This window comes from Alosa pseudoharengus, unplaced genomic scaffold (genome assembly GCF_046254945.1).
Source record: "Alosa pseudoharengus isolate Yale_2024_CS ecotype anadromous, Long Island Sound unplaced genomic scaffold, YU_APseudo_1.1 YU_APseudo_1.1_scf_13, whole genome shotgun sequence".
NCBI classification, from domain to species: domain Eukaryota; kingdom Metazoa; phylum Chordata; class Actinopteri; order Clupeiformes; family Clupeidae; genus Alosa; species Alosa pseudoharengus.
In genome coordinates, this window is record NW_027468598.1 from 15,353,180 (window position 1) to 15,377,886 (window position 24,707).

General features: G+C 41.0%; 3 protein-coding genes across 6 annotated transcripts; all 3 read right to left on the reverse strand.

The window, feature by feature from the left end:
- Positions 1–3,982: 3,982 nt before the first annotated feature.
- Positions 3,983–10,695, reverse strand: clrn1 (clarin 1). Its single transcript, XM_076282261.1, has 3 exons — positions 10,173–10,695; positions 6,176–6,355; positions 3,983–4,914 (listed from the first exon to the last, which is right to left on the reverse strand). The coding sequence occupies exons 1-3, from the start codon at positions 10,423–10,425 to the stop codon at positions 4,649–4,651; spliced, it is 699 nt and encodes a 232-aa protein (XP_076138376.1). The 5' UTR covers positions 10,426–10,695; the 3' UTR covers positions 3,983–4,648.
- Positions 10,696–11,497: 802 nt separating this feature from the next.
- Positions 11,498–15,732, reverse strand: gpr171 (G protein-coupled receptor 171). 3 transcript variants are annotated; one of them, XM_076282263.1, is made up of 3 exons: positions 14,661–15,732; positions 14,018–14,154; positions 11,498–13,664 (listed from the first exon to the last, which is right to left on the reverse strand). In XM_076282263.1, the coding sequence occupies exons 2-3, from the start codon at positions 14,124–14,126 to the stop codon at positions 12,640–12,642; spliced, it is 1,134 nt and encodes a 377-aa protein (XP_076138378.1). In that variant the 5' UTR covers positions 14,127–14,154; positions 14,661–15,732; the 3' UTR covers positions 11,498–12,639. The 3 variants fall into 3 exon arrangements, with proteins under 3 accessions (XP_076138378.1, XP_076138377.1, XP_076138379.1); XM_076282262.1 differs by having other exon boundaries at positions 14,018–14,159; XM_076282264.1 differs by lacking the exon at positions 14,661–15,732 and having other exon boundaries at positions 14,022–14,156.
- Positions 15,733–15,755: 23 nt separating this feature from the next.
- Positions 15,756–24,437, reverse strand: LOC143121713 (P2Y purinoceptor 14-like). Of its 2 annotated transcripts, none has more exons than XM_076282267.1 (3): positions 24,305–24,437; positions 22,452–22,858; positions 15,756–16,476 (listed from the first exon to the last, which is right to left on the reverse strand). In XM_076282267.1, exons 2-3 carry the CDS (start codon positions 22,856–22,858, stop codon positions 15,774–15,776), a joined length of 1,110 nt encoding a protein of 369 aa, XP_076138382.1. In that variant the 5' UTR covers positions 24,305–24,437; the 3' UTR covers positions 15,756–15,773. The 2 variants fall into 2 exon arrangements, with proteins under 2 accessions (XP_076138382.1, XP_076138381.1); XM_076282266.1 differs by having other exon boundaries at positions 24,296–24,437.
- Between the last annotated feature and the right edge of the window lie 270 nt (positions 24,438–24,707).

Here is a 24,707-nt window from a genome sequence, read left to right on the forward strand (position 1 = left end):
TAAGTACACTAAGCAGTGTACAGCTAGAGCGCTACACTTTGGGGGCATGAACATCGGAGCTCATGAACATGCCCCCAGTGTAGCACCGTAGCTGCCTGAAAGCTCTAGCTGTTGACTGCATCAACTAGAGCTAGGTAAAACAGATTGTTTTAGGGTTTTTTTTCTCGTACCAACAGTAGCCTACTCGGTGAGCTTGAGAAACTGAGGTCTGTGTAAAATCACCAGATTTCTCCTTTAACGCAACAAACATATATCTTTCTTGGAAATTAAGGTTTTAAATGCATTTCTTAACTCAGTTCCAAAGAAAATACACGCTTGTTTTTGGTCATTCGGAAACGTACATCAATGTGCTCCTTTCCAGTAGTTTTGGTTCCCAAGTTCACCAATAAGAAGGCTGGACCCAGTAGTACACCAAGGCAAGGAACGAGCTGAAATCCATAAGTAGTTAGATAATAACTCTCCTATCTGTTCAAATGAATATAAGATGGATTAGTACATTGATGGGCTATTAAAAGGTTTTACGTCACCAAAGTGTCATAAGAAACATTTCATGATGGGTAAAAGCAAAGACCTTTGCACCCTTTGCAACCCTCCCAAGACGGTTGCAAATCATATCAATAGAACTGGTTACAGATGCATTTCAAAACTTCAGAATCTTCCTGTAAGCAGCATTGGGGCCATTATCTGCAAGTGGAAGGAACATCACTTCATCAATCAGCCATGCACAGGATCTCCTCGAAGAGTAGTCCAAGAGTTAAGGACCACTTGGAGAAAGCTCCAGAAAGTCTTAGAGGCAGCAGATACCGCCATGGCCCCTATGCACACTCACCCCGCATGACATCACTGAAGAAAAACGTGTCGAAACTCGTTTAAAGTTTGCTACACAACATTTGGACAAGCCTATGAAATACTGAGAGAATGTAGTCTGGTCAGGCGAGAGCAAAATCAAACTTTGGATGTCATACTACACACCATGTTTGGAGGAGAAATGGCACTGTGCATCACCCTAAAAATACCATACCAGCAGTGAGGTTTGGAGGTGGAGGCATCATGGTGTGAGGCTGTTTTTCATTTCATGGTACTTGGCAGACTTCATACAGTTGAAGGAATGATGAATAGAGTCATTTATTTCTGGGAGAATCTTGCCATCCACCAGGATGATGAGGATGATACATGGCTAGACCTTCCAGCAGGACAATGATCCAAAGCATACAGCAAAGGAAATTCTCAATTGGTTTCAGAGAAAGGAAATCAAGGCCCTAACTTAAATCCAATTGAACAGTTCTGGAAGTTAACTAAAGATCAGGATTCACAAGAGAGACTCCAGGACACTATGGATCTATGATCACTGCTCTTCCAGTGTGACATTATGATGGTAAGTTGGTAAACAGATGATGAAACACCAGAAATGTGGGCGGGGGAAGTGGTTGAGCACTGCTCTCCCATGCCCACATCCATGGCTGAAGTGCCCTTGAGCAAGGCACCTAACTCCCCGAGCGCCGCTGTAGCAGGCAGCTCACTGCTCCGGGTTAGTGTGTGCTTCACCCACTGTGTGCTGTGTGTGTTTCACTAATTCACGGATTGGGTTAAATGCGTGACCAAATTTCCCTCACGAGATCAAAAGAGTATACTTATAAAACAGTACATATTGTACCTTTGTGATATCATCTGAATATAAAATGTTATATGAAAAGGTAAGTTTTGTTGGTATAGCTATCTTAAATTAAACTTAAATTAAATTAACTCATAGAAATAAATAACTTACCTTGTGAGTACAATGCCAAATCCAGAAAATTAAAAGAAATATTGCATTCATATCTGAGATTCAATTGTAGGCCAAAAGGAAAAATGACAACATTGGAATCAGTCACATAATTGGGAGATATGCGCTTTTTGTAAACATGGGGAAATGATTCAATCGTTAATTTAGTTCATGAAATATGGTGTTGGCATTTTATTTTTAAAGCATCAGTGTCTAGATGCGTTACCAAATGTGTTTGTAGTACGTCCACCTTAATCTGGGGTCAAATCATGTGGGCGACACCTCTACATGACTCACTTACATAATCAGAAGTATAGCAAACACATATTTCTTGTCATTTATTATTGATGTCATCAGCAAGTCTCTGGTTGTTAACAAAATGTGGCTCAACAGTACTCCCCTGTCTGTCACTGTATAAAGCCCACCCTCTAATAGATTAGCAGTGATGGACTTGGTTGATTTTCAGCCCAGGTGGAAATCTGTTTGAATGGGAGATTGGAATGGGAGCCTGTGTATTTGCCAAAAAAAGGGAAACATGCGTTATCAGATTCATGCGGTTCCCAGTGCCAAATATTTTCACCTCAGGTCTCAAAATTGGAAGATTCACTGTAAAGAAACCGAAGTCAGAAAACAAGAGGGGGAGATTATGAAGGAAAATATCAGGCAGTGTGCTGAGAGACCTGCCTCAATAGGCGCATTTGACCATTAAACCCAAATGATCCAAAACATACAGCCAAATGAGGAAAGACATGGTTAACAGAGAACAATATCAACATTTTAGAGTGGCCCAGCCTAAATCCGTCAAAAAAGTGAGCACAAGGCCAGAGTGATGGCAAATAATCGTTCCTGTCTCAAAACCCGGATTGCTGCTAAAAAGGTGCGGCCTAGAATCATTGTGGAGACATGAAGAAGAGGCTTGGTAGTTATTATAAGAACCATGTTGAGAGCTGTGATGGCAAATAAAGATGTTTCCAGAGATTGTTTAACAAGGGTGTTAATAATTTTGGACACACCTTTTTTCATAAAAATGTAAAAAAAAAAAAAGATTAAATGCTTCTTATTTGATTCCATGTTTCTACCACATTGTGTTACAACCTTTTGGCATGTGGCAGTGTCATTTTTAGTCAGAACAAACATATTGGTCAAGAGAAAATCAACATTAAATCAATATCGGGGTATGAATAATTTTGTTCTTAACTTTATGCTGCTACGGCATTGAGAATGAGGGCAACTTTAATGCAGCATCACCTTGACACACCAACACTCCACTCCGCTACAGTTCTCCAGCACGATCTCCAGCCAGTAAAGTACAGCTAATGTGTGTAAGTGTGTGGCAAATGACTACAACATTATATAATTTTAAAAAGAGTGATTTAAAGTAAAGGTACAGCTACACTCTTAAAACGAATGTGTTGTCCCTATCTGTACACAGAGATGTAATAAAAAACAATGCAAGTTGTGTGGTTTTCAACACATTCGTTTTGAGTATACAGAGGAAATTAATGCAGAATAAAATTTTGAGTAATTTGTGCTTGATATAGACTACTAGTCTTGAGAAGATTTAAGTTATTGCCATCTTCAGAGCTTCATTCTGCAACCATGGCAGTGCAATCAAATGTGCTGTGATCTAGTCCTGTGCGAAATGTATTGCTGCTCAGAAGTGAGACCATATAAGGTGAGGGATGTGTTATAGAGCTCTACAACTGGCCTAAAGGTGTGAAGTGATACCTTATAGGGTGAGGGATGTGTTGTAGATCCCTGTAGCTGGCCTAAAGGTGTGAGTGTCTGTTACCAAGGCTTGTTTTCTTACTTATGCATTTAGCTATCGCTGTTCGAAAGTGTTTTACAGATACCAATTGCAGGGGCCAGTCTCCCTAGACCAACTTGGTTATGCCTTGCTCAAGGGCAATCGAACCCATGCCTTTATGTGACTACTACATGCTAGCCAAGTTCCTTAGCCATCACACTACCACCACTCCCTCATCTGTGAGAATAGTTGCAATGCTGGGTCTGATTCTGAGTTGGATCGGACCATTTTCTAATTTGGGCACATTAGAGATGGGCCTGTATTGCCATCTAGTGGCCAATGTGCCACACTTGCTTGGCATGTGCTTGTTTGAAGTTTGAAGAAATGTTAATACAGGTTTACATTGATCATCCAGATGCAACCACAGAACATGGAGATTTTTTGCAGTTAACAATGGTCCATAAAAATTCACGATTTATTTATTTTTTGTCCAAAATACTTCCTACATGCTGCACAGATAGAATTATACAAACTCCATTAGCATGTTAATTCAATATGCTTTCTAAAAAAAAGCTAAAAACTAAAAATAGTCCTAGGCCTACTATAAAAAAATGACTACAATTTTAACACAATTTTAACAATTAGTCATTGGCACAACATGATGTAGGCTATTTTAAGGACAAACTAAGAATGAGACTGACAATCACACACAACCCTAACAGAAACAAAGAATGAAATAAGATGTGCTTTTCTCTACTTCCTGTTCTCCATTTAAACACTTGAGGCCACAGTGAAATCGGTTTGATACCTTCAGCTATGTTAGCAGTTTATGAACAGAAAGAGAATCTAGAGACTAATTTTCACCTTCCCCACAATGTGTTGTCATGACAACATAGTACTAATAACACCAACTCATCTCCTTTCCCAATATGGGCCCCCTCCATCTGAAAATGTCACATTTCAAAAGATAATACAGCTCCAGTTTTTGCTCTGCCATTCAAATGATACAGCTTAGAGGGAGGTCAGATATTCCTTCTTGTGCGTGGAACATTTAATACCACCAGGGCTCCCACTGAAGAAAATGTATGGCCCAGTTGCTCCGATGCCATCCTAGGAGCCATTAATAAAAAGCAGGCCAATTAGTACATGAGATCGGATGCCCCAGTGCTTAGGTCAGGCTCTTTGGCCTCCTGGAAAGGAAATTGAAATCCAGCGAGGCGTATCAGTAGGATGTTGAGGCCGTGTATGAGGAAGGAGAGGAAGATAAGCCAGAAAGAGCGGTCATACTGCTCCGTGTAGGTCTTGTAAAGGAAGTTGCCCTCGTTGAAGTTAGCGATGCGTTCAGAGAGGCGATGGAGCTTCACCTCAGCAGCAAATAGGATCATGACCAGACAGCTGCAGAAACCTATATGAAGAAAGAGGACAGGTCAGAGAGAAAGGTCCCATTGACCCAGGTAACTGCAAGAGTGTTAATTGTCAGTATAAGATCAGTCATGGTCAGATATACTTACGGAGCTCCCGAAGGACCATGGAGGAAATTATCTTTTTAGGTGTGAATTTATTTTTAGAACCCCTTTTGCGTTCCTTTGCAATTTGTTTTCCATTCCTTCGCAATACTTTTGACTTTGCCAGGGAAGGCACACAAATATTTGTGAGGCAAAAGCAAAAGTATTGCGAGAAAACGCAAAAGGGGCTCTAAAAATAATAATAATTATCCCACCTCTAAAAAGATAATTCCCACCATGGTCCTTTGGGGGCTCCGTAGATACTCAAATGCCTACAGGTGGACAAAAAATAATCTGAATCTACTGCAAGGGCAGATACATAAGGGCAATGAATGAGACAACTACATAAAAAGGGGCAAAAACAAGAAACATGTAAACTGACAGTAATTTTGAGAAATACAATTTATTTAGCATTTCCTTGGAGTTCATTAGAAGCCCATAGGCATTTCAGTTTTTTACAACAAAAACTTCATACTACAGATTTAAGTTTCATCTGTACATCAGAACAGCTCCCATACAGGTAACTAGTTTCACTCATAGGGTTGTAATTTGTCTTTTTCTTGTCTTGACAGGGCTACGTGTCGGGGCTGAAAATGTTGTGAATCAGAATTATTTTCTGTAAATGTACATACTGTGTATTTCTTATGATCATTTGTGATTTTTGTATCCATGTGTATCTCTTCTGTCTCTTTGAATTCAATGTGAGCCTATCTCGAGACCTTTTGTGTATTTTCAGGTGTGAAAACATCAACTTTGGTAGAAACGGTATGGGGCCAGGCCTCTGAGGAGCATCCCAAGCAAAGGGGAGGGGGGGGGGGGGGTTATGATGTTGTTACCTGATGGAGGCCACCTCCCCTTTTTGCCTGTAACACATTTAAGTTAAGGATATTCACCTGTTCAGTAGTGAAACCTTTGCTTGGGTGACACAAACATGTACCTCTCCTTTAAGGGGCACTGGCCGCTCATTGAAAAGAATAAAAGCCTGAATCCTGATTTTCCATCGTCCTGACTGAGTCTCCAGAGAAATATGGTAGTAAAAAATACGCTATCAGGGCTTAGGCCACTTTAGCCACACACATAATCTAAAGTAGGCCTACAGTATATCTTATATGGCTTATGAAGTTACAATTTTCTACAATTTTCATTTCATTTGGCACTTACAGCTGATGAAGTTCCACAGGTACAGTCCAAGTGGGCCTTGTAGTGTCTCATAGGGGCTGCCAAAGGCATTGTACACAAAGAAGGCCGTGGAGATGCAGGAGAAGAGTATGAGCACACCACAGAAGAAGATCACACTGATGTGGAGATTGGCTGGGATGGCATCCAACAGGTCAGGAAAGACTACAAGGAAGTAAGTTTCATCATCAGGTAGGCTATTGTCCATACAAATACTAATTTCATTACCCTTTTGGAGGACAGCTTAAAATGTAAACCCATTTTTCCTTTTTCTTCAAGTATTGCCACATTTTGACCAGCGTAAGTGTTAGATACAACGTTTCTCTTTTACGATCCCCTCTGGACATGTCTGAAGTTGGAAAAAATGAATAGAAAAGTCAATTGAGGGAGCCAAAATGGTCGTAAACCCAATTTTTTTGTTTGCGCCACCAATTTAATGTCACCCTATAGACAAATTAAAAGCATTATATCTGTCTTTTCTGTTTCATCATCCCCGCTTAGAACATTGAAAGTAAAAAAAATAAATGAAAGGTGTGTCAGGTGTGTCAAGTCAAGACTAAAATGTGAAAACGATACAGATAAGATACTGAGGGAGAACATTAGGATATGGACCCCATGTGATGACCTTTGACCCCATGACCTTGAGTACCTAATAGCTGATGTTCATTCTCACTACAGGACAGTATTAAAACCACTTAATGGATTTGACATGAGGATTTATGGCAGAGATATATCCGCCGAGCTATGCAGAAATAATGGAGGAGACGGACGCAAAGACCTCCCCGATGCAGAAAGAGTTTTCTCCACCAAGTTAATTAATTCTGTATATCGGGACACCTTACAGGATGTTATTCTGTTTGTCCCCCATGTTGCCAGTCATGCATTTATAGCACAAAAAAGGGAAATGCAGTTCAGTTTAAAAAGAGGCCGACCTTGGTTATGAAAATGATGGTGGGTAGTAATGCCATGTCAGTGGTTATCAACTGGTCTGACTTTGGGTCCCACAATTTCCCATGTTCATAAAGTCGTGACCCATATATTTTTTTTTTTAGCATTCAAGCCAATGGATATGGTGAGCTACATGGTAAGACAAGCAAAGTGCCTGTAGGCCTACTTGTTTGGAACATGCGGATGTTTGGCATTAGCCTACATTTGTGAAGTCTTCAACTCTTGATGCCACCTTTCAAAGTACTCGACAGGTATGACTTTGACAGGGGTGCCTTGTTTCCATGTGGCATGTGGCCACTTTTGGGTCCTGACCCACCAGTTAAGAAACACTGTGCTATGTTACAGTTCATTTCACTGTTGCGAAGTTTGCTTGTTAGTTCAATCATCGATATGGAATGCTGTTTACATCTTTTTTACCAGATCTACTTCATAGGAGCCCCAATGTACAGAATAAAGCCCTCTGCCAGCCAATCAGAAAATAGTATTTCTTTTTTCTTGGGGATACGTTTTCAATAATGCCTTGTAGTTTCTTTTAAAAAAGTTGGTATACCATGATTATTGTGTGGATATTTTTGTATTTTCAAATTACTAATTACTTGTATTTTAATTAAATAAATTTTTCACATCAGTATTTGTATTTTATTTTGTATGAGCCAGTATTTGTAGTTTGTAACAAAATAGTTTTTGATGTAGGCCTATTTGTGCCCACCTCTGGTTGGTATTATTGAGATCCATTCATGGGCAGCTCGAATTGAAAAAAAAAAATGATTGACTGAAACTATTTTTTCTCTGAATGTAATTGTGCAGTATCCTCTAGATGCACTACCTATGGGTACAGTGATATTCAGTTGAACCTGTTTTCACAAATTGTTTTAGAACTGGGGGAGCTAGTCATTAAAAATATTATACATTAGACAGGAATTGGTGTATTTATTAGGCTTTCCCAACTAAGCAACTCATATTTTGCCAAAATCAGACAGTGATGATGATGTGTAGGTTATTCTATCAAGAACTTTTAGGGTTTGTTACAGAAAATGTAAAATACGAAATTCGGTATCAAGGTTCATGTTCAAACTGTGGACTGTACAGCGCCATTGCTTCATGGCACAATAAAGTATCTACATTTGGTAGGACTAGACAGACAGTAGGCCTAGGCCTATCAGCCAGTGGCGCAAAAAGTGGGTATGCGCTATATGCGGCGCATAGGGGCGCAGCTCCGTGGGGGCGCCAAAGCGATGGTAATATATTTGGTATTTTCTATATGTAGCTACTGCTGTCCGTTTCTAAATCATTTCAACTTTTTCTCAATGTTCTATAACATTTTAGAGGACTAACAGGCTAGAGTAGGCGCCCTATCTCATAAGATTCCATTATAGAATTTTGACATAGAAGAGGGAGTGGGGGCGCCGTGAGTGCTGGGCGAGCAGATAGGCCTAGTGAGTTGTCGTCTATGGAAAAAAGATGGATACAGCAAAAAAAAAAAAGCTGTTGACGACTAAAAATAGAAAAAGAAAGAGGGAAAAGGAGATGGCATGTCAAGGGATTCAACAGCAGTTAAATAAGTGGACGATGAAAGGCAACAGGTAGGATTTAAAGTGATGACGTCTGTACTTGGAGGCTTGCAAATATGAATGTTAACAGACTAACTAGCGTTTGTTAAGCATAATGCCGATTGAAACATAGCCTATTCCATTCAGATAGCTAGGTGGCTACCATGCTCATACTGCACTTTTAATGGCCAACTGCAAACAGAAATGTCATGCTAGCAGTAACTCATTACATTTTTCCATATCCTAACAATGAAGGCTCCTTGTAATAACTCAATATTGTGTTGTCAATGTGGTGCAAACAAACAAGGCTAGAGTGCCTATCAGCCTTATCCATTGTGAGCATTAGCTGGCAAAAGGACGTTATGAGAACCGTTTAGACTCTCTTAAAGTGGCAATGCACCATTTATCAATACTTATCAAGTATAACATCAAGTTAAACATCAAATTGGCAGCATTTCTTTAAAAACATATTCAATAGACACTAATACACAGTAATAGTGTGTATAGTGTAAATTATTGGTATTTTGTTTTGCTTTAGTTTGTGTGGTTTTTTTTTTGTTTTTTTTTTGGGGGAGGGGGGGGGGGCGCAAATATTGTTGTTGCATACCCCTCAAAAATGGGTAGTTGCGCCCCTGCTATCAGCCCTTTTATTTCGCACAGGGCAAGTCAGCATAGGGGCTTCAACTTAGGCTGTAGCCTGGCCCTAGTCTACACTGTCATGCCCACTGAGAGAAGCTCACTAAAACAATCTGTATCTTGTTCTCCAATGTCGTAATAGAGCCCACTCGACCAGAAATAACAGCCTTTCAATTTGTTCGCCATTCCAGAACTCATTAAGTGAATTCGTTTAGGAACTGTTGCTGCTGTCAGCTACTGTCATTGCATCATCGCAGGGCGAATGTGTGAATGGACTGTGTTCGGTGGTGTCATCTATCAAAAAACTGTCTCCCACAAGTCACCACTGATTCAACAAATACAAGGAACGTTAAATGCATTCAGTAGTTTAATAAGATACTTCGCACATGCATCTCAGGATAAGGAACATTCAGCTGTCTTCTTCGTCAGTCCACTCTCATTTCCGTCTCTGATAATTGCGTAAATGCGTAGTAGTCTTTGCCTACCGAGGCTGTAAATTGGCATGAGTAGATCTAGGCTACAATCCCAGGCATGGTTGTTAGCGTGACTAGCGCTATGTGAGGGCTGTCAACCATGGTCCAAAAGCAGAACAATGTATACAGCCACCAAATTAAATAGGCTCCGAGACAAATGCTTCAATATTGTTTTCCCCTCGCGAGTCAATTATTCAGGCTTTGTTAGACAACATCTTGCGTTATAAAACTTTAAATAATACATGTAAATGTAACACAACACGATGGGACCGTATACAATTGAATAGCCTTTCAAGCAATTTGTGATGGATGCATGCATGCATGCATGTAAAATAATTGTACAGAAACAAAGTATGCTTACTGTAGTTTACTCACATGAAAATCGGAAAGGTCTTCCACCCAGGCCACACTGCTTCACACGTTGCCCGTGAAAAAGTCCGTAGCTCACCTTCCCAATAAATTTATCCAGCTCTGGGCCGGAGGCGTTCACCAACTGCGCGCCTGTTTTACAAAGAACGGTTCCCTTGATCCAAAAGTGTGTACCCATCGCTGCGACGACTATCAGAACGCAGGCGAAACATAGAAAACCGCCTACTGAAAATATTATTTTCTTTTGACGATTCGCCATTGCGCACTCCAAGCCCGGTAAAAGTTCAGGTGAGACCCAGGTGATCACAACGCATTCTCACGCGCAGATGCTCTCATTTGGTTTTACCTAAAAGCGATGCCCTGTAATTTCCATTTGTGTATCAGTTAAAGATTTGCGAAATTGCATAATCAAAAGGTAAGCAACCCCTCGATATGTGCGTTGTATTAGATGTCCAGTGTATAAGGTTACCGTGCTCGCCTCGTTTTCGCCCTTTCTCCGTCTCCAAGTAACCGCCGGTTTAAATTTCTGAGAGCATCAGTTGACTGATGGAGTTTCTGGAGCCAGCCGATGCAGTGACCTTAAAGACTGATTGGTTATGTCACAGAGTGCACGCGCAATTATACATTTCATTCAGCTGCCTCACCAAAACCAAATCCTGATAGGGGGAAGCCTTAAATGCCACGTTCATTTGGTTTAAATAGCCCATAAATTACATGTAGGCCTAATTGCAATGCGAGAGGGCCAACGCTAAACTGTTCAGCAACCTAAATTCGCATGTGTAGCTTAATTGAAGGACACGTATTAAATAAATGAAAAATATATAGCACAGCAAGTGTGTAAGATACAGCAGCGTAATGTATCTCTTGGTTGGAAAGACATAGTTTTTTTAAAATTTGCCTTAAGCCTATTCACATGCGTGTTCACATGGAACAAGTAATTGTGGTGCCTTTAAAAAAAAAGTCTTCAGAAATCTGAAAAGCATTCCAAGACCACGGTCCCTCCATCCTTTCTGGAGTCAGATCTGCATAACTTATAGTAACATAATGAAATATGGCTACGTCAGGCTAATGAAACACGGTAAACCTGACTCATCAATGTGTCACATTCTTTGAAAATTGAGTGCACTAGACAGTTTTTGCACTGGATATGAGATAAAAAAAATTAAGAGCTCATATGTAAATGAAGCCAAGTTATGAAGTCCCCTTCTGACATACCTGAACTACCAAATATTGCACATTTTGTTCAAGCTTTTAAGTTTAATTAAACTTATCTCACTTAAGATTCACATGTAGCCTAATAATGCAAATTAAGCAGCCAATATGCATACATGTTTAGCATATTTGGTTTATTTGATTTCTTCATTTGTCATGCATGTTTTTTCTTTTATTTGCTGATTTGTTTACTTTTTAGTCTACCAAAGATCATCTGGCAGATGACTGCAAATGTATGGATCCATTTGATCCATTTGTGATATGATTCTACTTATTTGATTAATATGCAATTAAATTCAAAACAAAGTAGCCTATACATAAAGTAGCCTAAAATGCATTTATTTATTATTATAGTCATTATAGTCTTTACTCAAAAAAATTCACATATGGAGAAGTAGACTGTTATAACTCCATCAACAAAAAACCTAACTGCATCAAATGTATGACTAAAATGTATCAAAAGTAGTCTAGACCTACAATGCAGTATCACAGTACACAAGGTTACCGGTAATCAAAATAATTATAATACTGCTGCAGCATTTTATTATATTTGTATTTATTCGTACTTCTATTTACAATATGATACTCTTATAAAATAAATTACAATATTTCTGAGTAATACATCAAAAAGTATAAAAATACTCTAAAGTGACAATAGAACACTCAAAAGCGCACTGCTAGCACACAAAGATGAAAAAGACTAAGTCAGTCTGCACCGATGATTTTGAAGTAAGCTTGCAGGTGCCTGTGAAGGCAATCTCTGCACAATAGCACTGGTTGTGTGTGAAAACAGGAAGTATTTTTTTTCTCTAGATACTAATCCCAGTCCTGTCTGTGGTCAGTCAGACTCTATTATTGACCTTTACTGTACATGGTCTTTCCACCGTGTCTGACAGGTTTCTACTGGTTTCATGATGTCTCATAGTCACGTTGCACTGATTTTGTCTCTTTCTGTCCACTTGTCTTCTTTCCTGTTGTCTCCATCATACCTTATCTCTCACATGTACACATGCGCATACACTCCTTCTTTTGCTATCTCTCTCTATCGCACACACACACACACTTTTGTCATTTCTCTTTTTTCCCCTCTCGTCAGACATTCGTTATGGCCATCTTGATGGTTAGGGTTAGGGTTAAGGTTAGGGTTAAGTTATGTAAAATCCAGCACAAACCACAAACCCTTTCTTACAGACATATGCTATCATCACATCTTCCTCTCTCTCTCTCTCTCTCTCTCTCTCTCTCTCTCTCTCTCTCTCTCTCATGGCTCCAGCTCTAGCTTCTGCTCTAGTTCAGGGGCAGGTGCCATCTCTTTGTCCCCGGCACGGCTCCTCATGCTCGAGAGCACCCCGGTGACTTTTAACCTGACCGAGCTGGACAGGTAGAAGTAGAGGACGGGGTCGAAGCACAGGTGCAGTATGGCCAGCAAGAGCGTGGACTCCTTGGCAAGGAAGAGAGAGCGGTGGAGCTCGCAGTCCTCGATGAAGTTGGTCTGGGTGAAGGTGTAGGGCATGCGCACGGCGTGGTACGGCACGAAGCAGAGGACGTAGGCCCCGGTGACCGTGGCGATGCTGACGGTGGCCTGGCGCACGCTGGCGCGCTCGGCCGGCTCGGCGTGACGCCGGCCCCAGAGCTGCTTCAGCACCAGGCCGTTGGAGAGGAACAGCGCGGCCGAGGCGTTGAGGAAGATGGCCATGCCCAGGAAGACGGACAGGAGGTGCCAGTGCTTCCCAAACTGGGTCTTCAGGTCGGCGCAGCCGAAGGGCGCTTCGGGGAGCTTCTCCTCGATCGGGATGGCCATGTTGGGCACGTTGATGAAGAGCACCAGGAGCCAGACCACGGCAGACATGACGCCAGCGAAACACGGCTCCTGCAGGTGGAGCAGACGGGAGCTCTGGGTGATCTGCAGGTAGCGGTTCATGCTCACGAAGGCCAGGAAGGTGATGGAGGCGTACATGTTGATGTAGATGAGCACACTACTGCACTGGCACTGGAAGACGCTGAACGGCACCGAGTCCACGCCCAGGTCCTTGGCGATCTTGAACGGAAGGGCGAGCATGAGCAGGAAGTCGGAGGTCAGCAGGTTGATGAGATAGACGCTCATGCACTTTTTGGTGGCTCGGCCGCGGATGAAGGCCCAGAGGGACACCAGACTCCCAGCCATCCCTACCAGGAAGATCACAATGTACATGGCAGCAAAGGGCTCCATGTTGTCATTGACCACGCAGCTGGAGTTGGAGGAGGACGCCATTGCTGATTGGTGAGGTGAAGACGAGTAGCTCAAACCTATAGAAGCAAGAACATGAGTTCATATCAGTGGCACAAGAACCTGAGGATTTTTGTATTTTTCGCAATTGTATAGCATCCAATATCTTACACAAAGGCAGATAGTATACTGTAAGTGATGGTCAAACTGAAGCATCTCATTAAATTCATTTGTTTAAGAATTATTGGCTTATTCAAATCCCCCTTTAATTCAATATCCACTGCCCTTAAATGTACTCTTAACAACACTGACTGAAACTTATACTGTCTTTAGAAATTCTAGATTCTTTAGAAATCCCCACATCAACACCAATGACCCAAAATCTCCAAAATCTCCTGAAAGTTGGGATGACTAAGCTGATGTCGACACTGACATACGTTGGCGTCTAACACGTCACTGGGTCTCTCCGCAGACACATCACAGGAGCATGTCAGGAAGTGGTGAACTGTTTCGTGCAAATCTCTTGTTTCCCCCTCATGCATTGCAGTCCATTTGAAGATGAATCACTCTCTGCCCTTGAAAAAAAACGTTTTAAAATAGGACTTTAACCTGGGATTTTAAATACACTTCATATACAATGTAGTATAAATTCCAACAAACTTTCTCCACCTCCTTTGATGTTGGAAGACTTGAAAACATTTGAAAATGAAATGTCTTATCTACCATCCATGAATTACTCAATGTACGATTTTGTTCCTGATCACACTATAAACCCCTTATATGGCACTGGTAAAACAAACAGGAACATATGCAAATATAGAGCCTGGTGCAACAAACTGCATCTGTCTTTGGTATCAGTGCAGCACCAGTGTGGTTGAGTCAAACTTTACTCTGTTAAAAAAAATAGACTCAGTTTGTCTAGGAAGCCCAGTTGGCTATCTCTAATATTTAGCTAACACCACAAAATCACCAACATATAGATTGAATTACACGTTCCAGGTTTGAAAAAAGGAACGGGTCTGGTTCGAGTTCACATGTGCTACAAGAGATAAGGCATGTTTTGAGAGAGAACTCACCACATGTACTGCTCTTCTGAGCAAGACAGCCACAAACTGACGTGCAAATCCTCAAGTCATTGACCACAGGACTAGGAGTCCAGATCAGCTCTAGAGCCCAGCCAACTCTCCTGCGGCAGAGTGATGACTAGAAGAAGCAACGAAAAGAGAAAAAGCAAAGCAAGGAGCGCTAGAGAGAACCAAGTCCCTCCTCTACTCTGCACAGCAGTGAAGTGACGTTACGGAAACCCAAGTTTCCAGATTCTGTGTCAGACTAGCAACCACAAAAAAAAAAAAAAAACAGCCCTCCTCTTTGAAATGTATGTCGGTCGAACGCCTTATCAGTTCCTGCTTTCGGGGAGCACTTTCTCATTTCCTTTGTCTAGTCTTGTTTCATGGAGGTTGATGAAGCTGAAGAGTTTTACATCAGTCCTTCCTCCTCTGTCCACCTCCTCATTTGCAGAACATATAGTAAATAAAAATAAAACCCCAACCTTGTGTAATCCACTCTCCCCCAGCTGTTGTGCTCAGTACTTCCCCTGTTTTGTGGGTGTTTGGGATGATACACTTCAACCAACTTCAGCCTTTGTGGTTTGCTCTCCCCTTACATGAGTGCAAAGTTTAGTCTGTTGGCCTCACTGATAACACTGTGTTGACTGCAACTCATCTCATTTCTAAATGTGTGGGCACTTCCAGTAATAGATGACACTATATCTAAATTCCCCATGTTCTGAGAGCTTAAATATCATCACAGGATCTGTGTGTGTGTGTGTGTGTGTGTGTTAGTTCCATCAAGGATGTCTAAAGACAGACATGTACCGTATGATTGCTGTGTCTAAACATACAGAAGAGGAAGCAAGATTAATATCTGTTTTTCAGTATTTTTTTCTTACAGTATTGTATAACTCCCGCCCCAAAATGTTCATGGCAATAGCTGTACTTTCAGTTCTTTGATAGTAACAGTTGTCATAACTTACATGATATAACTATATTAGTTTACTGCTTTTGGGTGAGTTTTGAAGTTTGATTGCAATCAACCCTGACTGTACAAAGCAGCTCCATGTCTATATTTACATGTGTATGTGGGCAGGTGAGGTTTCAAAAGAACAACTGAGGAGGGGTGTGTGAGGAAGTTCACTTGGGCTGCATGGCCTGAATGATGGTCGCCGCATTTAGCGGCTTCAGGCTCTCTCTTTTCATGAAGAGTCGGCGGACCTCGGTGACGCTTGACGGCGGCCCCTGGGGCTCTTTCCTCAGGCCCAGCTGGGCTCTGAAGGCCTTGCAGAAGATGAAGTAGATGAAGGGGTCCAGACAGGCGTTGCAGACGGACAGCAACACCGTGGCCTCTTTGAGCGTGAAGAAGGCATGGGCCCAGGTGAAGCACGTCAGCTTCTGCTTCAGGAAGGCGTAGGGCAGTCGCACCAGGTGGTACGGCACGAAGCACACGCAGAACATGCTCACCAAGATAAGCATGTTCCGCTTGGACTTGGCCAGCTTCCGACAGCCGCTCTCGGACTGCTGGGATTTCTGGGCCTGCCGGAGCCGTCGCGTGGTGCCGTGGTACAGGAACACCAGGGAGACAAGCACGAAAAAGAAAATGGCTGCCGATGCGGTGTGCACGGCCTTGTAGAGCTGGCTGACCCTCTGGCTATGCAGAGACTCACAGCCTACGCTGTAGCGAGCGAACTTGACGTTGTCCCTGGAGGAGATGAGGGAGATCACCATGTACAAGAGGGCTGCTCCACCCAGGAAGGTCCAGGTTACTATGGAGATGATCCGTGCAGCACGTGGTGTTTGTAAGATGTTGGTCTCCAGTGGCCGGACAATCTTCAGGTACCTGTTCGAAGAGGGAGAGTATGGGCAATGGTTAAATTACCCTGATAGTTAAAATATAGCACACAAATATACTAGTCAGGATGTCTTAGGACACTCTGTGGTCTGACTATGGTACGTTGAACATTTCACCCAATTCTGGTTCGAGCAGGTTTTCTGATAGTCCGGTGATTTACCGTGACCCCCAAACAGGATACTAATGTCTGCAACATTTATGCTTGCTTTTCTGGGTATTGTTCTCTCTGAGCACCCTGTGTTCTTTTGTGGTTTGTCTAGTGTAGGCGTTGCAAACACCCTTGTGTGGTTACATGAGCATTGTGTTCTGCAACTGGTCCTTACACAGTCACCTATGCCATCGCGATATGATTATACATCATACAACAAAATCCATTTCAAAACATGAATTAACTTTGCACAGCTTTACACTTCAAAATATGATTACATTTCAAACATAGCAATTTCATATACTTCAAAGTTATATCACTGGCAAAAACTCCTTGACCATTCCTTGTGCTTGGGTGTCTTTCTCACATTTTATTCACACAAGGTTTGGTATACAAATCTCATTTCAATTTGGTTTCCAAAGTCTCTAGGCAGCATGTTTCGGTCCAAATGTATTTATCAGTAGCCTTCAGATAATGTTCCCAGAACGTCTCCTTACAGCTGTTTTTGTGCAACTGTTAGGGAACCTTAACGTTCCCTGATGGTTATATTAAGGGTACATTTTTTTTTTACGGAGTGTCTATTTACAGCCCTTGACCACACAGGTGAGCTATTCACACCCTGTGACATAACAACAAAAAGACGTTGTACCAACGTCTCTGGAGAGAAGGCGTGCAATTTGAACAAGAAATCTGTTCTTAAAATGGAAGTTTTAAATTGCAACAATTAACTAGCTTGCGCACCAGGGTGTAAATAGCATACATTACTATATACACCAGGGTACGAATAGCATCCACTTCTAACTATACATTGATGCAAACAGCATACCTTATTCAGAGTGTCTATTACAAAGCTGAGCTATTCACACCCTGTTACATAACAACAAAAACATGTTACATGTTTTTTTTTATTATTACATTGTGTGATCAATATGCACAGGGGTGAAAATAGCATACACTGATATTTGTACCAGACGGGGTATTAATAGAACACATTGCTGTGTGCACCGGGGTACGAATACCATACATCGATATTTGTACCACACAGGGTACTAATAGAACACATTGCTGTGTGCCCCGGGGTACAAATAGAATGCACTTCTAATTGCACCAGGGTACGAATAGCATACACTGCTAATTGTACTAGGGGTGCAAATAGCCTTACCCTTTTTTTTATCCTTAAACTGACATTCCCAGAACGTGCCCTAGCCTATCATGCCTGTGTGTGTGTGTGTGTGTGTGTGTGTGTGATAGAGAGAGAGAGAGAGAGAGAGAGAGAGAGAAAAAGAGAGTTGTTCGTGGGGGTTGCCTGGCAACAGTAAACTTTTGACCCAAAGTTTCAACCAAAGATAGACAAGCATCATACTTTTAGCTCTCCATCTGGTTCAACCACGGATTCAATAAAGCACCGGAGCTGTGCTGATTTGGAAGCGTCTTTCATGTTGAGGTTGCAACACTTCCAGACCTGCCAACCTTGAAGAAAGTTTTTGAGTAGCACTTTGAGACGAGAAAAAAAATCCTCACGTCGGCCTTCATGCATGCATCCAAAAATCCACATTTTGGACAGTGACCCATCTTTAATGTCAGATATCTATCTAAATTGCATCCAATGTGTTCCTGAATGACTTGTGCAAACTGAATCTTTTGCAGTAGCTCTATAATGTTGACGGTCTGTTTAAGCCTAATAATCCTGACCTATGAAAAACACAAATGTTGATAGGGACTGTGGATATGCTGTCCATTTTCTTATGTGGTCTTTATTTAATCATGTCTGGTTTATTATTACCTCTTTTCAATCCATTAGATATTTCTTTTTTTTTTTTTTGGGGGGGGGGGGGGGGGGGGGGCGCCCAAATCTGTGGTGGGGTCTAGGGGGACCAAATCTGTGGTGGGGTCTGGGGGACCCCCAAACTGAATTTTAATAATAGTAATCCATCCCTGGACATAGACCTGTGGTACGACTCCATCTGTCTCCAAAATATACTGTATATTTTGAAAGAAATTACAAACTACAAACTAGAGTATCTTTGTTAAAAAAAATCTTAAAAATAAACTATTACACAGAATGCAATGGCTCTTTGGCTAATTGCATACACCTTTTTAAAAAAAATATTGCAGTGACACCTCCTGGGTTCCATTGATCGATAGGAGCATAAAGTAAACTGAGGGAGCCAAGATGGTCAACATGGGTTGTAAACCCAATTTCTTTGTTTGTGCTGCCAATTTTATGTCACCCTGTAGACAACTTAAAAGCATTATCTGTCTTTTCTGTTTCATCATCCCCTTAGAAAATTGAAAGTTGAAAAAAAAAACTAACCTTAGGAGCTTGAATTGTCAGGTGTGTCAAGTGCTAAAATTAGAAAACAATATAAGATACTGTGGGAGAACATTAGGACATGGACCCCATGACCTTGAGTACTTAGAGTTTTCTCCACCAAGTTTATTAATTCTGTATATTGGGTCACCAGGATGTTATTCTGTTTGTCCCCTATGTTGCCAGTCATGTAGCAATAGGCATGCATTTATAGCACAAAAAGGGAAATGTTCAGTTTGATTCCACTGTTGCGAAGTCTGCTTCTTGTCAGTTCAATCATCGTTTACATTGATATGGGATGCTGATTAGGCCCTACATTTTTTTACCAGATCTAGGCTACTTCATAGTAGCCCCAATGTACAGAATTAATAGTCCTCTGCCGCCTATCAGAAAACAGTATTTCTTGTCTCTTGGAGATACGTTTTCAATAATATGCCTTGTAGTTTTTTGAAGTTGGTATTTTTGTATTTTCAAATGACTAATTACTTGTATTTTAATTAAATACATTTTTCACATCAATATTTTGTATTTTATTTTGTTACATTTTATGAGCCAGTATTTGTAGCTTGTAGCAAAATAGTTTTTGATTTTTTTGTGCCCACCTCTGTTGACTACACATAGTGTTAACAGGGATTCCTGATGTTACTTCCTACTTTACCTAAACTGACAGCATTGGTAGCCAGGAAACAATCTATACAACAGCATTGGTAGCCAGGAAACAATTTATACAATATGTGAGCCTACCTTTGCTGTAAATAAATTGTTTGCGTTGCTCCTACCGTTTAGCATAGCCCCTTTCTGTTTCAAATCTATAGTGCCATCCCCTCTCATTGCTGATTGGGCAGGTAGTCTGCCGACTTGGGGAAACACTTGTGAACTATTGTGTTACAGACTAGTATCTCCCTGAAAGGTGATCAAGTCGGTGTGGCCAGGCTAATGTCTGACTGTCATTCCTTTCCTGAAAAAGTTGTTTGCTAAATTTTTTTGATATGGGCCGGTTCTCCCTATATGCACACTACGCAAGTTGCGTAGGGCCCCGCAAGCTAATGAAGGCCCCCTACCCCGTCTCCCCTTGAGTCAAGCTAGTGACAGACATGTACGTGTATACAGTTATAGCAACAGTGCCTGATACATTAGGCAGATAAACATGAAACCGAAAATGAAATGAAAACAGAAGAAACTTCACGAGAATGAACAGTGGGAACAGCAGTCGGATAAACTTGTGTTCGTTCCATGGTTGGATGTCTACACGCATCTCTCTAGCTCGTGATGCTGGCCTAGCTTAGGCCTACCTACAGGGAAGTGAATCCCCTGATCTGTCTGAGGCTTGCTTGCCAGCCTTTCCCAGTCACGGTAGCCTACTTCGCAAAGTTGCATGTCCCGTTTTTTTAGTTTTGTAATTTTGTCCCTCAGAGTTCAGGTTGGAGGGCCCCTTAGCAGGATTTTGCCTAGGGCCCCATGGAGGTCTGAACCGGCACTGGATCTACACAGTTTATGTTGGACAAGAAAGCAACCTGTCCTGCTTTTACATGACATGGCCATGTCAGCAGTTGGGTTCATTATTCAGTAACCAGCTATGCGGCCATCGTTCTTTTCCTGAAAAATGTATTTGATAAAATTATCAAGTCATCAAGTCCTGCTTCTCCTTTTAATTCACATGGCCATGTCAGCAGTTTGGTTTATTATTCAGCAACTAGCTATCTAACTGTTAATCTTACCGAAAACCATGTGTAGCCTATATCAACTAGATGTAGCCTACCGCATAGCAGTACAAAATATGACCGCCGTTCAGTCATCCTCTCCACGAAAATAAACTCCTTCTCCTACTCCATCCCCTACTGCTGCAACTTTTGTGTATTACATGTGCGTACCTGTGTGTGTGTGTGTGTGTGTGTATGTGTGTGTGTGCGTGTCTGGTTGTGTGGATGTGCGTGTTTGCATGCGTGTGTGTCTGTGCGTGTGGATGCATGTGTGTGTGCATGCGTGTGTGTATGTCAATTTGTCTCCATCTCCTATAGAGCCTGACCGATATGGGATTTTGAAAGCCAATTTTGGTATTTGAGTTTTTCAAGAAACTGATAACCGTTATATTGACCGATAGTCATTTTTAACAAACCCAATGTAAACATATTTTTCCATGACAAGGTTCTAATCAAGGTGGGGCATTATGTGAGGGGAAAGGGGAAATCTGTTGTAAAATGGAATTTGGATATGCTTAGCATGATAACGAGTTCAAACATTTGTTGGGGAGCGGGAAAAAACGCTAATCCGATGCATACTAAACTAGCCTATTTTATCCAACACAGATCTTGCGTGCAGTTCAGAACATCTGAACTGAAGATAGGGGCGATTGAAGCAGTATAATATTGCATTTTCAGTTTTCCCGTAAAAGTGTAGTGGGGCTACATCACCAAGTTTCATGTGGCCCGGTGTTTCGGTGTCCCGGGTATCGTTGACCAAAAATTCAGGAAGCAGATGACGAAAAAAAAAATTTGACAATCCCTTTATGACCGCTATCAATTAGGCCTATCTATTACCAATTATGCTGTGGTGTGCTGTACTTAAATGCTCGCAATTGTATGAACAAAAAATGAACAGTAGTAGTAAAAATGCAAACACATATGCCTGACACTGACACTGTAAACTACATATGCAATGTACACAGATTGGTGTACACTAAGGGTAAGAGGTAACCTGGAAATACCCATACGAACCTCTGGCAAATTAAGGTCTGCGTGCTACCCAGGCTAGGTAAGAGGAAGTGATGAATGTTGACAGTGGACTTCCTGTCCAACATTTCAATTGGAACATGCATTATTAGAGTACACAGAAAAGGAAACAGCAGTCACGCAAATGCCAGTCGCAATGTATACCAGTGCTACCACTTCCCTGTCTTCACTCTCATTTTATACTTCTTCTTTTACCTTCAGTTACAGTGACATGAAAATGATGGAAAGGAAACTGTAAAAAAATGTGTAATATTGGTAATATTGATTAATATTACATACTGTAGATATTTAAAAGATCCATATGAAAAAAGTGAGAGGTAAAAAAGAACAAGTAAAAAAATAAATGCTTTTGCATTAGATGCATTTGCATCGGGGGCCACAGCGAGGGAACCACATCTAAGGCAAAATGCACACAGTGTACTCCTTCATGCTCTTATCATTGAAAATCAAGCTAACATGGCCTATTTATAGGGTTACACAAGCAGCTTACTCATGTCCAACCCAAAGTGTCATATACGTCAAATGACTTTATTAGAACATTGACACTGTTTCCACAGCTGACTTCAGTTAGAATGTATTTTTACTTGTGCTTCATGTTGAACAGTGGATGTTGAACTTACCTAAAACAACATATTCAATTCAGGTCAGGTTTTCACATTGTCTGCCTGAATTTGCATGCCCATTTTTGCCCAAGTGTTAAAGGCCCATTTATCATTTCTACCTTAAGATTGAACAGATAAAGTGAGGTTCACCCAGAATGCCTTACTGTTCTTACCTGTTGGCAGCAATGTAATCCATGAAGATGATGCTGGCATACATGTTAAGATAAAAAGCCGAGGCTCCAAAACTGCAGTAGATTTGGCGCATGGCAGGCGTCTCAACAACATAGTTGGCAATACGCAGAGGCAAACACAGGCTGAGGAACAGGTCGGATATGACCAGATTCTGGAGGTAAATGGTGACGGTTGTGTTGTTGCGTTGAGAGCGGCAGAAGTAGACTTTCAGGGTGAATCCGTTCAGCACCAGGCTTATCAGAAACACCAGTGCATAGCCAAAGATGAAGAAGGGATAGGCCAGTACTTGTCCACTTTTGTTGTCACACGACGACCCATTGGTTGTATAATTGCTTGAGTTGAAGTAAAACGCAGGAGTAGTCATTGCTGTAAGTTCTGAGCTGGTCATCTGCAGAGGGTCAGAAGTGATGCAAGCATGAGGAAAACATTTAACAGTAGTAACATCATCCACCACCCTCTTTGAAAACATGCATTCTAATGTAACATTATTTTTTGTTTGGTGTCTGGAATGTTCAACTACGATAGTTTTGGGTCTTTCAAGAGGGTCTAAAGACTTATCTGTTCAGCTTATTTTTAATTAATTAATTCTTATAGTTTTTATGAGTTATGATTTGTAATTTTATACTATTTGTTTATTTTCATTATTGATCGTTGATATTTACCAACTTTTAAAACCTGTTTACTGTTCATTTTAATATGTATTGTTATTTTTGGTAAGTCGCTTTGACAAAAGCATCTGTTAAATTCTATGAATATAAACATAGGCTAAACATAAAGATGCTCTTTGGGGAATATATTGCATGCTTCAACATTTGTAAGTAAAAAAGTGACATGCAAAATCCAACCTGACAAGTTCTTGGAACAGAAAGTCAACACAATTATGTAACCACAGTTTCATGTCACCCATGTCCACGGGTCATATGTAAAAAGGTCCTTTTCCCCAGTGGTGTAACAATGAGGACCTTTAATAGCACTCCCTAGTGAAATGATTTCCTCTCTTTGAGTTCACCACATCCTTTCCCAAGCAATTTTGCCCAGTAAACAGTTGTCATGTTGTTTTGCGTTGTGTGGGTCAATAAACCATTTGCAGAAGCCAATCAAAATGATGAATAAAGCAAATCTGAAATAATACATTTTAGATTCTGTGCGGGCGTTCCGCAGGGATGTATCCTAGGCCATTGCTGTTATTTAAAAAGTTGATGAACTTACCCCAAACATTAATAGCAGAATAACAGAGCAGGAAACAACTAAACCATCTGATTTGAATATGTGAATATGAGTAGTAGTATGTGCTTTAGACAGACCCGACGTTTTATAAAAACAAATATTTACTGACGCGTTTATGGAATTCATGGCATTTAAATATAATTATATGTTACCCTGACCAAAATATTGCATATTTAGTATGCTTTCTAAATATTTTTGTTTTAGTTTGCAATTGCAATCATAATGTCTGAAATGCTCAGATATAATTCAGATTTCTCTCAGATATCAGATCTCAGATCAGATCTCAGATAAGGTTTTTTTTTTTTTACTCATGGCAACTGTAGACTGCAATTCAGTTTAACCAAACTGCAACCCAATTATATAACAGTGTGTTTGTATTTAGCAGTACAAACAAATCAATTAGGTTTCTCTTGCATGCAGTATTTCAATGATAGTATTTGTAGCCATGCACATATACTGCTAAAAAAGAAGAATATTATGCTTGCCATTCACCTTCAATCACACTTTATGCTGAAGGCTACAGAAACTCTAGAACACACATTTCTTTTCACAATTGTCTGCTTGAGGGACTAAATGAAAACGTATGCTCATTACTCACCCTTCTTACCTGAAAGTAACCAAAGAATCCTCAAAGTATTCCACTGTCTGAACTTCCACCAAGAGATATGATGTACAAGGAGGAGCTCATGTGGGTATAAGCAAGTTATGGTGTCTTGGTGTAAGTTGTGGAGGTGACAGACGTGCAGGGTGGGGAGGAGAGAGACAGAGTGAGAGAGAGGAAAAGAGAGAGAGACACACAGACTCAGAGGAAGAAAGAGAAAGGGGGGCGGAGGGAGAGCGAGCAAAGCTGCTGTGACAGAAAAGTGGTTTAGCGGTTAATATAAAAAAAAGAATGTCTGAGAAGCTTAGTTCAGTTACAAGTGGTTTTGTGCCCCTGTTCTGACATGCAACGTGAGCACATTAAGCAATATGATTATGAGACAGAGTCCAAAGGATTCTCTGATGCATTT

Bases quoted from the DNA above. Each gene is read 5' to 3' on its own strand.
- clrn1 (XM_076282261.1), bottom strand. From the start codon at position 10,425: ATGGCGAATCGTCAAAAGAAAATAATATTTTCAGTAGGCGGTTTTCTA. The intron at 6,356-10,172 runs GTGAGTAAACTA...ACTTCCTTGTAG, and splicing joins AAGACCTTTCCGATTTTCAT to TCTTTCCTGACCTGTTGGAT. The intron at 4,915-6,175 runs GTAAGTGCCAAA...TTCTTCATATAG, and splicing joins CCTGTGGAACTTCATCAGCT to GTTTCTGCAGCTGTCTGGTC.
- LOC143121713 (XM_076282267.1), bottom strand. From the start codon at position 22,858: ATGACCAGCTCAGAACTTACAGCAATGACTACTCCTGCGTTTTACTTC. The intron at 16,477-22,451 runs GTAAGAACAGTA...CTCTTCGAACAG, and splicing joins GATTACATTGCTGCCAACAG to GTACCTGAAGATTGTCCGGC.
- gpr171 (XM_076282263.1), bottom strand. From the start codon at position 14,126: ATGCATGAGGGGGAAACAAGAGATTTGCACGAAACAGTTCACCACTTC. The intron at 13,665-14,017 runs GTCAGTGTCGAC...TTGCTTCTATAG, and splicing joins CGTGTTAGACGCCAACGTAT to GTTTGAGCTACTCGTCTTCA.